General features: G+C 53.8%; 5 protein-coding genes across 5 annotated transcripts; 1 reads left to right on the plus strand and 4 right to left on the minus strand.

The window, feature by feature from the left end:
- Positions 1-54: 54 nt before the first annotated feature.
- Positions 55-3323, minus strand: TAF5 (Transcription initiation factor TFIID subunit 5). The gene is made up of 3 exons (XM_062944082.1): positions 2835-3323; positions 1530-2521; positions 55-1467 (listed from the first exon to the last, which is right to left on the minus strand). Exons 1-3 carry the CDS (start codon positions 2976-2978, stop codon positions 288-290), a joined length of 2316 nt encoding a protein of 771 aa, XP_062802870.1. The 5' UTR covers positions 2979-3323; the 3' UTR covers positions 55-287.
- Positions 3324-3596: 273 nt separating this feature from the next.
- Positions 3597-4151, plus strand: QC764_203820 (uncharacterized protein; the record flags this gene model as incomplete). Its single annotated transcript, XM_062944083.1, has 1 exon — positions 3597-4151. One exon carries the CDS (start codon positions 3597-3599, stop codon positions 4149-4151), a length of 555 nt encoding a protein of 184 aa, XP_062802871.1.
- Positions 4152-4630: 479 nt separating this feature from the next.
- Positions 4631-5857, minus strand: QC764_203830 (uncharacterized protein). Its single transcript, XM_062944084.1, has 2 exons — positions 4902-5857; positions 4631-4838 (listed from the first exon to the last, which is right to left on the minus strand). Exons 1-2 carry the CDS (start codon positions 5414-5416, stop codon positions 4742-4744), a joined length of 612 nt encoding a protein of 203 aa, XP_062802872.1. The 5' UTR covers positions 5417-5857; the 3' UTR covers positions 4631-4741.
- A 231-nt stretch (positions 5858-6088) lies between these two features.
- QC764_203840 (uncharacterized protein) lies at positions 6089-9783 on the minus strand. Its single transcript, XM_062944085.1, has 3 exons — positions 9024-9783; positions 8047-8964; positions 6089-7993 (listed from the first exon to the last, which is right to left on the minus strand). The coding sequence occupies exons 1-3, from the start codon at positions 9557-9559 to the stop codon at positions 6412-6414; spliced, it is 3036 nt and encodes a 1011-aa protein (XP_062802873.1). The 5' UTR covers positions 9560-9783; the 3' UTR covers positions 6089-6411.
- Positions 9784-10135: 352 nt separating this feature from the next.
- BBP1 (Branchpoint-bridging protein) lies at positions 10136-12659 on the minus strand (the record flags this gene model as incomplete). Its single annotated transcript, XM_062944086.1, has 6 exons — positions 10136-11068; positions 11130-11453; positions 11514-11737; positions 11929-12146; positions 12203-12413; positions 12479-12659. The coding sequence occupies 6 exons, from the start codon at positions 12657-12659 to the stop codon at positions 10355-10357; spliced, it is 1872 nt and encodes a 623-aa protein (XP_062802874.1). The 3' UTR covers positions 10136-10354.
- Between the last annotated feature and the right edge of the window lie 168 nt (positions 12660-12827).

Consider the following 12827-nt stretch of genomic DNA (forward strand, 5'->3'; position numbering starts at 1 on the left):
CTTCCCCTTCTCCTTCCCCAGCATATCAACATCTGGTGCCATTCAAGTACATATCAACAGCGTGATACGGTTTCGTGATTATGCAATTTCTCAACACTGCAAGAGATAGGTATTTATAAATTATTACCATATAAAAACAGCAGACCATAACGCCAGGCTCAGCTTCTCGCCCAATAAATGTATCTGCCTCCCAAAACCGAGAACCCCTTTTCTTCCCTCGATCATGTTTTGACGCCGATATAACCCAAACGCTACTTCAAACCCCAGCTACCTCCCTTGACCTTCTCCTAACGATCAGGGTCATAGCATCCTCCAGCCACCACCAAGTTCATCCGTGTAAACGCCACCTTCAAGACCGGAGTCTTCTTGGTAGGGAACGCGCTGATTTGATCAGGAGTAACCTGAACCTCCTTCGACTTCTTCTTGCCAGACCCACCTCCACCTCCACCGCCACTCCCACTACCAGCCCCAGAGGTGCTCGCACCTGTAACCTGAGCAGCCTGTCCGCCGACAGTGATGGACCGGTTGTCACCAGACCCCGCCACCGCAATGCTGTCACCGGCAACAGTTATCCCATCAGGCTGTTGACCTGGCTGGGCTGAGCCGCCGGCTAAGGGATTCGCCTTGCTGGGGTCGGCTGGCAGCTCCACATCCCAAACTCGAACCGTGCCGTCAAGCCCGCCAGAGACGAGAATATTCGACTCGGCACTGAAACTGAGAGATGGGATGCCGCCCTTCCCGTGGCCTCGCATCCTCTTGATTCGTTTGCTCTTCTCGATATCCCAAAGGAAAATATTGCCACCTGTGTCGGCGCTGGCAAGAATCTTTCCGTTGGGAGCACACTGCAAGGCGCTGATGTAGTCGGCATGTCCGGTATAAATTCTAACGCAGCCGCCAGTTGTGAGAGACCACATCCGAATCGACTTGTCAGTTTCGTCAGAGGCCGAGAAGACATATGTTCCGTTGGGATGCCACGCAATGGCCGAGATCGGGGTGTCATGGCCGACCATAATGCGCTGAGCCGAAGCATGATCTTGGGTGAAGATACGGACCGTCTTGTCCCATCCGGCCGTGGCAAAGTAGTGTCCGTGTGGACCCCAAAGCACGCGAAAAATAGGACCGTCGTGAGACCTGTAGATGCAGAGGCAAGACCAGGACTCGAGTGACCACAGGCGAACCTGACCATCCATAGAACAAGACAGCAACAGCTTCGCGCTGGTGTCTACCGGCTTCCCGGACCCTTCAAGGTAGGGATTCCGGTCAAGGGAAGCGGTGGAATCTGAGAAGGAGATACCAAAGACAGGACCCGAATGGCCAATCAGCTTCCTATTGTTGACCTTGAGGTCTTTTTCATTGTCCAGCGTTGTCCGAAGCGGTTTGCCCTCCAGATCCCAGACGCGAATGTAGGAATCAGAGGTGCCCACAGCAACTAGCTGGTGATCGTTGGAGAATTCCATGCATGAGACGCTACAAGAATTGCGATTAGTACAATGGCCAGCCACTCACCCCTTAGCAGACCAGAAACTTACTTTCCGAGCGTGTTATGAAAGGTAAACATGCAAACTGACACAGGCACTCCAACTCCCCCAGTACGACCCTCAATCAGGAACCTGTCGCGGTTCTCGCGCACCTTTTGCATCTCCATGACGACATCCCTGGCTCGCGATTGTGGGAGAGGTAGGTCAGCTCGCGATGGAACGTCGTCACCCTCTTCTTGCTTGATGCGTTTGTCAAACACTTCGACCAAGCTGGGTCGGCCGTCCACCGGTGGGTGCGACTGGTCTTCTTCCTCAAGTTCAATGCGAACGTCATCTCTAAGCTCGGGTTCCATAGGCAATGGGCCTAGTTTCAACTTGGCTGTGTTGTCGAGGACGTCGCGATTCGCAACGCCAGTGAAGACGCCGGGAATGCCCTCTTGCGCGTCAATCTCGTCCAACTCACGGTTTTGGGTCCGACGGTAAACGGCCTCGAAACTATAAGGCTCGATCGGACCACGTGAGCTGTTGTCGATTGCGCAGAAGGTTTGAAGAATGTAGATGATGGTGCTTCCGCCTGAATCGGAATCGCGCTGGAGGAACTGAAACAGGTTGAGGGTCAGAGTATTATTCAGCGGAATCCGGTATTTGTTCTCCTTATACAACTTGATCGTGGGGTCCTCGTTCATGTGCTGTGGCAGGGTGACAGTGCTGAGCAACCTCAGTGTGTCATGGTGAACTGTCTCAAAGTGTGGCCGGAGAGTCGCAAGATAAGTTTTTGAATCCTCATGGTAGCCCTGGCCAACAAGCTCCAGATAGGAGTAGACGAAGATGGGCCACAGAAGCTTCTCAAGCTCAAACTTGTAGATGTCCAAGTTGTTGTCGATCCAGTTCTTGATGAGAATGAACGCCTTGAGGTACCTCTTTGGGTCGGCGGGATCTTGGCCTCGGTTTGCTGGTCTCCCATCTGGACCGAGATGGGCAGTCTCGATGCGAAAGACAGCCTCAGTCTTGGTGAAACCCTTTTTCTTCAGATAGTCGGTAACCTGATAAATGGCCCGCGCGTTAGCATCATTACCAACCGGCTTCACCTTTCTCTCCGCCGCTTGACTGCTTTGTACATAATAGCGGTTACGAGCTTCCACGACTTGTTGGGTACTCATCGTTGGCCTGCTCTGAGAACTTCAAGTTCTCAACAAGGTTGAATGGGGCGTTATTAGTCGAAGATATCGACTCTGAAATGTAAAATGGCGTTCGATGGCGGTTGAGGATGGGGCCAGAACGACGGAAACGGTGTGGCTTTAGGGTAGCGAATGAAGGAGTTGGGGCAGAACAACGAGAGCAGAGAAAACAACCTACAATCTGATTGAGGTTCTGTGCTGATGGGGTGCTGGTCGTCGCCGGCTGTGAGGGAGCAGGTGCACCACCTGCCGACTGTGGCTGCCCCGAATATGAGGCGCTAGGCGGGGCCTGACCTGTTGGTTGAGGTGGGGGGTTTGACATGATGAATGCTGGGACGAAAGATAATAGATAATAATAAGAATTGAAGCAAAAGTGGGCGTTGGAGAGAGATCACACACTTGGCGGGGTCGCGCTTCCCCAACGCGCTCTACTTCATGAACCAGACGTCTTCTCCGAAGCCAGCGCAAAGCTTGGAGAGTTTTGATATCTCTGAATCGAGTTTTATCGTGATCTAATCGTTTGAGCTGTTTGTAAGATAAGCAGCACTTAGTTTTGATGTGCCTGGTGAGTGAAGATATACGACTATGTATCTCTTCAACTTATACTCGACCGCTGTCTCCGTCTCACAGTGATTGAATGGATCGAGGTGAACCGACCGCGGAGTTTTCCGCGTTTGTGTCGAGGCAACTCCCTGTCTGAGGCCCGTGCTCGAGCTCCACCCCTTGCCGTTTTAGCGCAAAGACCCTGGTCCTAGCTTCACGTCACATTCACTTTCGCGGGGCAGCTCTGAGCTCGCGATCTTGAACTCTGCCATAAGCAGCCGCCTCTTTTTACTCACAACACCAGATTCTTCGCACATCAACTTCTTAGCAAACAACCACGATCCAAACAATCACCACTCACTCACCCACCCCGGCACACCAACAACCAACCGCAACCATGAACCCCCAACAACCAATCGACATCCACACCCCCTTCACCCTCCCCGAACACCTCTCCCACCTCGCCTCCACGGACCGCGACATCACCTCCCTCCTAACCCCCGTAATAGCCTCCCTAACCGCCCTCTCCCCCCCCTCCCCAACCAGTCCCAACGCCCCCCAAGAAGCCTTCAAATCAGCCCAAACATCCTACTTCCGCACCATCGACCGCATATCTAAACACCTCAACCGACAAATCTACGCCCTCGAAGAAGCAAACATCATCTCCCTCGCCGCCACCTCCTCCAACCAACAACCCTCCCAATCTGCCGAAAACCCCGACTCCCAACCCGGCGCATCTCAGCCCGACGGCACCAAGGATACCAAGAAAGTCGCCCGCCTCGACCCAGACGGAACAGGCAAATACGGCAAGCTCGACGTCGGAAGGCTGAACTTGGCTTCGTCAACGACAGAGAGGGACGTCGAGGCCGAGACCTGGGAGAGGGTCAAGGCGCATTTTGCTGGTATGGCCGAGGCCCAGGGGGTGAATACCGGTGACAGGATGCAGGAGTAGGATCACCGTCGTCGGTCTGTCACTTTGGGAAGGGAGGAAGGCGTCGTGGTAAGGGAGTTGGTAGGTGGTGAGCGCCATCGCTCGGTGGCTTTGGGGCGAGAGGAGGGTGTTGTTTTACAGAGAGAGGGGGTGGATATTATCAAGGAAGAGGATAATATCGAGTATGGCGCTTTCATCAAACAAGAGGCTATCACCGACAATGGTGTCGCCATCAAACAAGAGGGTGAGGACAGCTTAGAAGTCCACATCAAGCAAGAGGATATACAATGGCCGTCGTCTAAACACTCAGAGAGACGAGTCGATTTTCCGGCAACTCACATCAGAGAGAAGGGATCGCCATAGATGGAGAGGGTGCATTGCTTGCGGGGCATATACATTGGACAACAGGCGTTAGAGATATTTGCATTTCACTGGAGTTTTACCATGGAGATACCCAGACATCAGGAGAGTCACAGCCATGGCCTCATAGAGAATCAGAGATGGAGACGCAGTAAAACTCTTGGTTGTTTGTCTCATCTAAAGCTGCCTTTTCTGTCTAGAAAGTGATACCACTGACCCGCTCTTTCAGCCCATGAACTCATCCCCCCTGTTCAGGTCGACTTGACATGCTCCTTGCAAATCCGATCATACGCCCCGCCAGCAACAAAGCCAGTAGCATTGGTAGAAACCAAGGCCGACTCGGGGATGCTATAATATTTTCACTTTCTGTAAGCCCCCATCCACCACCCATCAAGATCACAAAAAACTTACACAGCATCAAACAGATTACACTTCATCGTCTCCCCCCTCCCCTTCTCGTCACGAGCCTCAAACCAGACAAAATACCCATTGCACTCCTCCTCGGCATTGCACAAAAACTGGCACTTCCACGCCCCAAACTGTCCCTCGGCCGAGCTGTACCCGAACCAGTGAGGGCCAGAGACGAGGTGCTTCTTATACCAAGTCTTTTCGACTTGGTAGCTGGTGGTCTTGTTGGAAGAAGTGATGAGGGTGTAATCTCCAATGTTGAACCCGCTGTCGTCGTTGGAGGAGGCGGCGGGGCCGGTGGTGCAAGCTGCTGGGGCGGGGAAGGCAGCGGTGCCTGTTTCGAGGTAGCTTCTCGAGGAGTGGGGGTGAAAGGAGCGGTAGACTTCCTGGGGAGGGGAGGAGGGGACGGATTTGTAGATTTCGGTGTCGGAGTCGGTGGGGTTCAGGGAGATTAACTTGGGGGATAGGAGGGGGGTGGCGGCGGCGAGGGTCGCCAGGAGGAGGGCTTTGAGGATCATTTCAGGTGTGGGATTGGTGGTTGTAGGTAGGAAGTTGAGTGAGGGTGAGAGTTGTTCGTTCCTAAAACCAGGTAGTTAAGAAGTTGAGGTTAAATGTGAATTGTAGGTCTCCAAGTTTGGTAAGAGAAGATGGAATTGTTCAGGCCGAAGTTGTAAACAGAAGTTGGTAGAGAACCTGAAGTCGAGGACTGCCAGATGGTGAGCCAAGAAAGCCGGCAGAGCCAGGGGAAGGAAAGAACGACTTTGAGTATGGTACAGTCACCGCCCTGAATAAAGGAGCCGAGCTTTCTGTGAGACTGCTCGTGCCTCCCTGAGATAGATCCTTTGCCTTGTCAATGTGACCAAAGAAACAAGCTACCTCACAATTGGCCGCCATTAACGTTCACGGGTCTCGAAGACGTCTACACTGGTGCGCTATCATCAAGGAAGCTCCTCAATTGCTAGTGACTGAGCAGTTCTTCAAACCATACTCAACATTCGTCTCACTTGTCGAGTCTTGCCAACCCAGTCTTCGTCCTCCTGTCCAAGAGAGCAAGTGCCACAAGAGTTCCGTCCGTATACCTATTTCTCTCTACCCTTATCGCTCCTTTCGTAGTAGAAGTATACCCCTAAGGTTCACAGCAGCACAATGACAGGTTCCACAAAGAAAATACCAAACGGGTGTAACACCCGGTGCCTGATCATGTTCGATCTGTGCTTGACTGCCTTTAATAAAGAATGACAGGATATTCCTGTCCTTGAGGCGAAATGGGTGCTGCCGGCACTTTACATGAGACCGAAATAGCAAACAACCCCTGACACAAGGTGAGCCATGGCAAAACATGCAAACATCTGCTCAAAACTCCGCAATGTTTGCTCAATCTTTTACGTAACATCTGAAAGGTCAATTAGGTTTCATACACCATATCGATACCTAGGAATACTCCAGGCACACTGAACACCACAACTCACGCTTCCCATCTTCCCCCCTGCTCTCACACCCTGCTCATCTTATTCTACACCGAAAACCCCTTCCGTCCCTCTACCAACCCCTCCGCAAACTTTGTAATCGCCGCCCAAACAGGTGAATATCTCAATCCCTCATCCAATGCAGGAATAGTCCCCGCCTCATTAGCATCACTCCAAGCACAAACCACCTGTCCCTCCAACTTCTCAGCATCCTTCCACTCAACATCAACAACCCACCTCTCCCCTCTCTGCCGATGCCACAGCTTCAACTGCTTAATCCCACCCTCAGGGAACTGCCCAAATCTATCATCCCATTCCGAACCTCCCTGAACATTGAATCCCGAGATGGGCTGCTTAAACTCCAAGAAGCATGCCTTGGTATTGTCGGCCTCGATCTCCAGCTGGGCCTTGTTCCCCTCACCGCGCGTGGCAGTGACAGTAGCAAGGCTCTTGTAGATCTCCTCAATTGGCGTGTCCTCCTCAGGAGTCTCACTTCCCAGCCGAGGGGCAACATCGACCCCGTCATAGCAACAACTGACCAGCTCCGCCCGCTTCGACTCCCCACAGCTAACATTCCTCCCCGAAGCCGACGGCAGCTCAGCAATGATCTTGTGAACATACTCATCCACCCCGTTATAGCACACCCGGTTATCCGCCGTGTCGAGATCGATCTGTTGAACAAAGTACACCTTGTACCGACTTTCCTCTGAAAACGGGAAAGCCACCAAGTTGTAAATCAGCGTGCCAACAAATACCACCAACAAGAAAACCGGAATATGATGGCTAATCCGATGAATGACCGGCGTAATGGGCAGCAGAACCAACACCGTAAAGGCGAAAACAATCAAATACGGCAGCAGCAAGTTGCTCCCATCAGCACCAGTCTGATGAACAGCATCCACGAGCATCAATCCCGTCTGCGCCCCCAGGATAATCGTAAACGGCCCCAGAATCAAAAACTGGAAAAACCACAGCCAAGAAGGCAAGCGTCCAGACCAAGCCTGCTCATGCTCAAACGGCTCGTCGCCATCCTGCCCGTACTTGCGAGCTCCATTGACCAACGCTGTGATCGAACGGCGATACGTCGTAGCAAAGGTCGTGCGGAAGTGCTCGCTCGTGGCATTACCACCGCCCACCAACGGCGTGCGCTCAGTCGGTACTGCCGCGTCTTCGTCGTCCGTGTCGTTACCGTCTCCCTGGCGCAGAGTGGAAGCATTCGAGTCCCGCGTGGCGGGCGGCACTAGAGATGGTTGGTGAGGGATCTGCGGCAATGGGGGAGGGGATTCAGTACGAGTATTGTTGTTGCCCGACTGGGGCTGGTAATAATCGTGAACCTCATGATCCTCCCGAACTTGCTGACCCCAGGCGGTCTTCTTGGGCAAGGCAAAGAGCTCGCAGAGAGTGAGGAAGGTGGTCAGGCAGACAGCGGTCTGTAGGAAGACGATGGGGTAGCCGGCACCGAGCTTGAAGCGATCTTCCGTCACGGTTACCGCAACGAGGGTAGCCCAGCCGAGGATGAACAACCAAATGTTGACATAGCCCCGGTGAAGCGCACTGGGTCTGGCAAAGTTGGCGCCGCGCATAATGGACCAGAAGGTGAAGTAGAAGAGGGAGAAGATCATAGCGATCCTGCTCGTTGTTAGCCACACCATCCCCCATTAATCCCCAAGAGAGAAACTTACACAGAATACCGATGACTGTAGATAATGAAAGGATTCACTTTCCTCATCAAGAAGGCCACCGCAAGCGACAGCGCCCCAGAAACAATAAACGCGAAGGGGAACCGAAAAGCACCTTTCCACCCGCCGACCAACACTGGCTCAAAGTCAGGCTGATCATACGTCCTGACGCTTGAGGTGAAAAAGTAGTACTTGTCCAGTTTGTGAAGGATGTACGTGGCCAACACCAAGATCAGAGGTGTGGCCACCAGCACTGTCAGCGACCAGGCAAACATGCCTCTCAGGCCAAAATTGACGAACCCCTTGCCAAAGAGATCAAACCACACTCCATTGCTTGGGCTGCCATTGCGGACCTTGTTGCGGGCGCCATCAGGCCGAGCGCCAACAAAGGTATCCCCAGTATCCCCCGAGAGCTTACTGGTCGTGTGGATAGCCGCGCTGAGCATATGCCAAAGACTGGCCTTCGACGTGTGAGTAGCATCGTCCCTATTGGTGTGGTATCTCGATCTAGGCTTGAAGAAAGCAAGGTCGAGTCCTCGCTGCCCATACACATCGTAAAGCACCGAGTAGTCAGTACCGCTCCTGATGAACCCAAGCCCAAAGGCATCAGAAGCAATGACCGTGCCGAAGGGGTCCGAAGTCCCAGCATACGCAGCCGTGACCTCTCTGTCCGTAGTCCGGAAAAGATTTGCCCGTCCTCCAGCACCGGCACCCTCAAGATTCAAGAACGTATGGATATACGGATTCAACGGGTGCTGTCCCAGCGCTCTCGCACCGTACAGGTAATCCTCCTCGCCATTGTTAAGCATCACCACAATGCCCCTTTCCGGCTGGTGATCCGGGTGAGCAAAGTACTTGATCACCTGCAGGCAGGTAACAACACCCATGCCGTCATCCGTAGCACCATACCCAGTCGAAACCCTATCACCATCATCAGTATCACCAACCCCTCAAAACATCACCCATCGTAAAGAACTCACGAGTCGTAATGCGCATTAACCAACACCAAGCCCCTCTCATTCTTTCTCACCCCCTCCACCTCTCCCCCCTCAGCACTCCTCCTCCACCAATCCCCCTCATCATCCCCCTTCCCCCTAACATAAACCAAAATATTCGTCCCCTCAAAATACGCCGCCACCTGAGCACTACCTGGCGTAGGCACCACGCTCCCCGCCATCAAACCCGTAACATTGCTCCTCAAATCATCAAAAACCGTCACATTTCCCTTCTTCCCACCCACCCCACTCCCCTCCAATATTTCCCCCACCCTCCCCAGCAAATACCCCCTCACCTCCTCGTTAAACCTGCTGTTATACGGATGATACCCCCTCGTGATCCTCGTCAGGTCCAGCCACGCCTCCGTCAGGTTCACCCCCTCAATTTTGCCATCGTCCGCCGCCGCCGGCGCAGGGGGGACCGTCTCGTTGATGATGACAATCGGGATCAGCAGGGCGAGGTAGACCAGCGTCGTCCAAAACGTCACCGGCCCCGGCCGGAACGAGATGGGGTTGATCATGGTGGGCAACAAACACAAGAGTGCTGTGCTTGGCTCGGTGATATGAGAGAGCTGCTTCTCTTCTTGGTGCGGGGAATCTCAAGACATGTGAAAAAAGCTAAGAGTGATTTAGGTACTGCAAGCCAAAACCGCCGTCGATAGTTCTTGAAAGGGAAAAGTCAATAGGTAACACGCGTGAGTGGGTGGTCGAGTCCGAGTCCCAAAAGGTGTGTGTAAATGATGGTGGAGGGGGAGGATGCGGTGCAACCGTTCGAGGTTCGCCAACTGGGCAGTCTCGTCTTTGTTGCGTTGAGGCAACTGGTCGGGACGGAGCCTTCTTCCCTTTGTGGATTCAACACAGTTGGAACCCCTGGGAATTCCTGCTGTTTTCTTCTTTTGCCTCTGCAAGTTCAGGGCGATGGGCGATGTCGGGGAAGGCGACGAGATCATCTGAACATGAGAGAGCTGCAAGAGCTAGGGGAGCTCAAAGGCGGCCGGTGAGTGGGGCTTGCCAAGGCCCGTTGTGCAGCGGGCTTGCGTAAGAAATGGCCCAAGCTCCTGCTGAAGTCACTGAGCAGCAACAACAAAGAATCACAGTATAAACACATGTCTACAATACTTTGAATCTAATGAAATTACAAGTTCTATGTTGCTGTATACTAATTAGACCGTTAGTTCCACTGTGCCTGATTACATGTAAGCCAGACATCCTAACCATCAGAGGTCAAGGATCCAATAATAATGAAACAGCTGAGCCAAGCAACGTTAATAACAGGTCAGATCCTTATCGGTCAGTCGTTCCACCGGTTGCTACCACTAAGCCCCCGGGGGAGGAGGAGGCGGCAAGTCCATGGGCGGAGGAGGAGGTGCTTCACCCGCAGGCGGAGGGGGTGGTGGGGGAGCTGCGTTGGCGTATTGCTGGATGAGCGCGTTCAAGCCGCCAGGGAGGCCGGGAGGAGCACCGCCCGGAGGAGGGGGAGGCAAACTGGGAGGCGCACCGGGCATTCCAGGAGGAGCACCATAGCCGCCGTAGCCAGGATATCCACCGTAGGCCGCATGTCCACCAGCAGGCTGTTGCCATGGGGCCATCCCAGGAGCCGAAGGTGGCGGAGGGGGAGCACCGTATGAGTTGTGACCACCACCACCACTGCCATAATAGCTGTCACCGCCATCGCGACCATCACGTCCACCACGATACCCCCGGTCATCACGATCTCCACGGTCGCCACGGTCATCACGATAGTCCCGACCACGGTCTCCGCGATCACGGTCACCACGATCACGGGCCCACGGTGCAGGGCCACCTGAAGGACCGCTAGGAGGACCACCATAACCACCACCGCCACCATGGTGGTCATCACGATCGTTGTTGCGAGTACGCCAGGGAGCAGGACCGCCGGTTGGGGCGCTAGGACCGCGGGCCCAAGGCCGCGAATCACCACCAGCAGGACCAGTAGGACCGTTGGATCCAGGCCCGGCTTCGATCATGGCAGGAGCAGCACCAGTGCCGCCGAGTTCTTGCATAAGTTGCTGTAGAACATGGTTAGCATATGGATATCACCACCGAAAGGGACGCAAGGGCAGAACTCACCTCATACTCGCGATCCACAGCATCGCCGCCGCCGCCGCCGATACGGCCGGCAGTGCGGTTAGCCATGGGACCATCATTGCGCCAGCTGGCACCGCGCTGTCTATCAGGACAATCACGAGCCATATGCCCAGCATTGCCGCAAACACGACAGATGATGTTGGCCGTGAAGTTTTGCTTCTCAGGACAGTCATATTTGCGATGACCGATCTGGCCGCAGTTCTGGCATGCCTGGTTCTCGTCGTCACGCAGAGTACCGTTCAAGGCGGCAAGCTCACGAAGTTGATTGCGCTTCAGTTCATTTTGACCCTCGGGAATAGACGCAGCCTGTAGCCAACATGTTAGCGGGTGTCTTCACTCCAGTGCATACGGGGAGGAAAAACTTACAGTCTCAATAATATTGTGAATCAGCTTCTTCGCCTTGTTCACCTTCTCCTCAGTATCGGCCATGATGAGACAGTGGAGATCTTCTTCCTGGTTACTGGAGTGAGCGGCGTCAGAACGACCTTTGCCCTCCTTCACGGAGCCCTTGCCGCGAATTGCAATCTTGGCGCCGGATTCTGTCTCCATCTTCTTGAGGGTATTGCCGCGAGGGCCTATGAGTAAACCGACTTTAATACGGAAAACCTAAGTGTTAGTCATTTGGATATCGTGGTACAACGAGTTAGGTTAGGGCTGGAGTTTAGCATGTAGATGCCCGCAAGGCGCAGCTTCAGGCATTACGCCGACTGAGGTGCCTAGCAAAGCACCAATAGCAAGGAAGGGGGTGTGGTTAGAGAGGTTTGAGGGTTAGCAATCATACTGAAGTTAATCTCTGGATAGTCGTTCACAGGCACGTAGACCTTCTCCTGGGTCTTGGTTGGGCGACGGTAGTCCGAGGGAGGATGGTAGTTGGGGATCGTCTTCATCGCCTTCTCAATCAGCTTGTGGCGTTCGTCTTCGAGCTTCTTGCGGTAGCGGTATTCGCGGGTATTAACACGGCGACCATGGTTGTCGTATTGGGGCGCAGGGGAGGGCGATCTAGGATAGTGGGTTAGTATTTGAGATTGAGGACGGAATAGCATGGTAAAACACACCTGTCTCCATCAGCAGGAACGACATCGTCGATCTTGAGTTTCTGTGTGATCTCCTCGATACGGAGGTGGAGAGTGTATGCTTCGAGCTGCTCGCTGGTCATGTTGGCGACGATGGCAGTGGGAAGACCCATCAAGCCAGCGGCCTTGTTCTCGGTCGCCTCGCCCCAGCGGTTTCTCTTCTTGCGACGTCTCGGACCATCATCATTGTTACCTGGACAAGTCAAGTTAGCATTGAATTATCATTAGCAATGGTAGGGTGAGAGTATGGAAACTTACCACGCTCAGGGCTTCGGCCACGCTTCACGTCGCGATCTCCATTCGTAACAGATCCGTTGTTGGAGGCCGGGGGAGGACTGAAAGTGCTGCTGTCGTTGCCATCGCCATCGCCGTGCAAACGACGGGCTTTCCCCAAGGGAATATTGTTGGAACCGGTGATTCCTTGATTTCTCCACGACATCTTGACGCTTGCGCTGATTCTGCGGAGTTGTTGATGTTTGGGATAGGTTTACCTGGGGCGAAGTTTTGTCGCATCTCGATCTTGTCAGGAAACTGTCCACCTAACGCTAGCCCGATCGAGGCTGAGTGGCGCTACACGTGATTGGGCGGCGCGCGTTCAGATGGGCCC

Source organism: Podospora pseudoanserina, chromosome 2 (genome assembly GCF_035222485.1).
Source record: "Podospora pseudoanserina strain CBS 124.78 chromosome 2, whole genome shotgun sequence".
NCBI classification, from domain to species: Eukaryota; Fungi; Ascomycota; class Sordariomycetes; order Sordariales; family Podosporaceae; genus Podospora; species Podospora pseudoanserina.

Excerpts from the sequence above, each read along its gene's own strand:
- QC764_203840 (XM_062944085.1), bottom strand. The coding sequence starts at position 9,559 with ATGATCAACCCCATCTCGTTCCGGCCGGGGCCGGTGACGTTTTGGACG. Across the intron at positions 8,965-9,023 it reads GTTAATGCGCATTACGACTC|GGTTTCGACTGGGTATGGTG; the intron begins GTGAGTTCTTTA and ends TGATGGTGATAG. Across the intron at positions 7,994-8,046 it reads TACAGTCATCGGTATTCTGT|GATCGCTATGATCTTCTCCC; the intron begins GTAAGTTTCTCT and ends AACAACGAGCAG.
- QC764_203830 (XM_062944084.1), bottom strand. The coding sequence starts at position 5,416 with ATGATCCTCAAAGCCCTCCTCCTGGCGACCCTCGCCGCCGCCACCCCC. Across the intron at positions 4,839-4,901 it reads TGTAATCTGTTTGATGCTGT|CATCCCCGAGTCGGCCTTGG; the intron begins GTAAGTTTTTTG and ends AAAATATTATAG.
- TAF5 (XM_062944082.1), bottom strand. The coding sequence starts at position 2,978 with ATGTCAAACCCCCCACCTCAACCAACAGGTCAGGCCCCGCCTAGCGCC. Across the intron at positions 2,522-2,834 it reads CACAGAACCTCAATCAGATT|GTTACCGACTATCTGAAGAA; the intron begins GTAGGTTGTTTT and ends GCCATTTATCAG. Across the intron at positions 1,468-1,529 it reads TTTCATAACACGCTCGGAAA|CGTCTCATGCATGGAATTCT; the intron begins GTAAGTTTCTGG and ends CAATTCTTGTAG.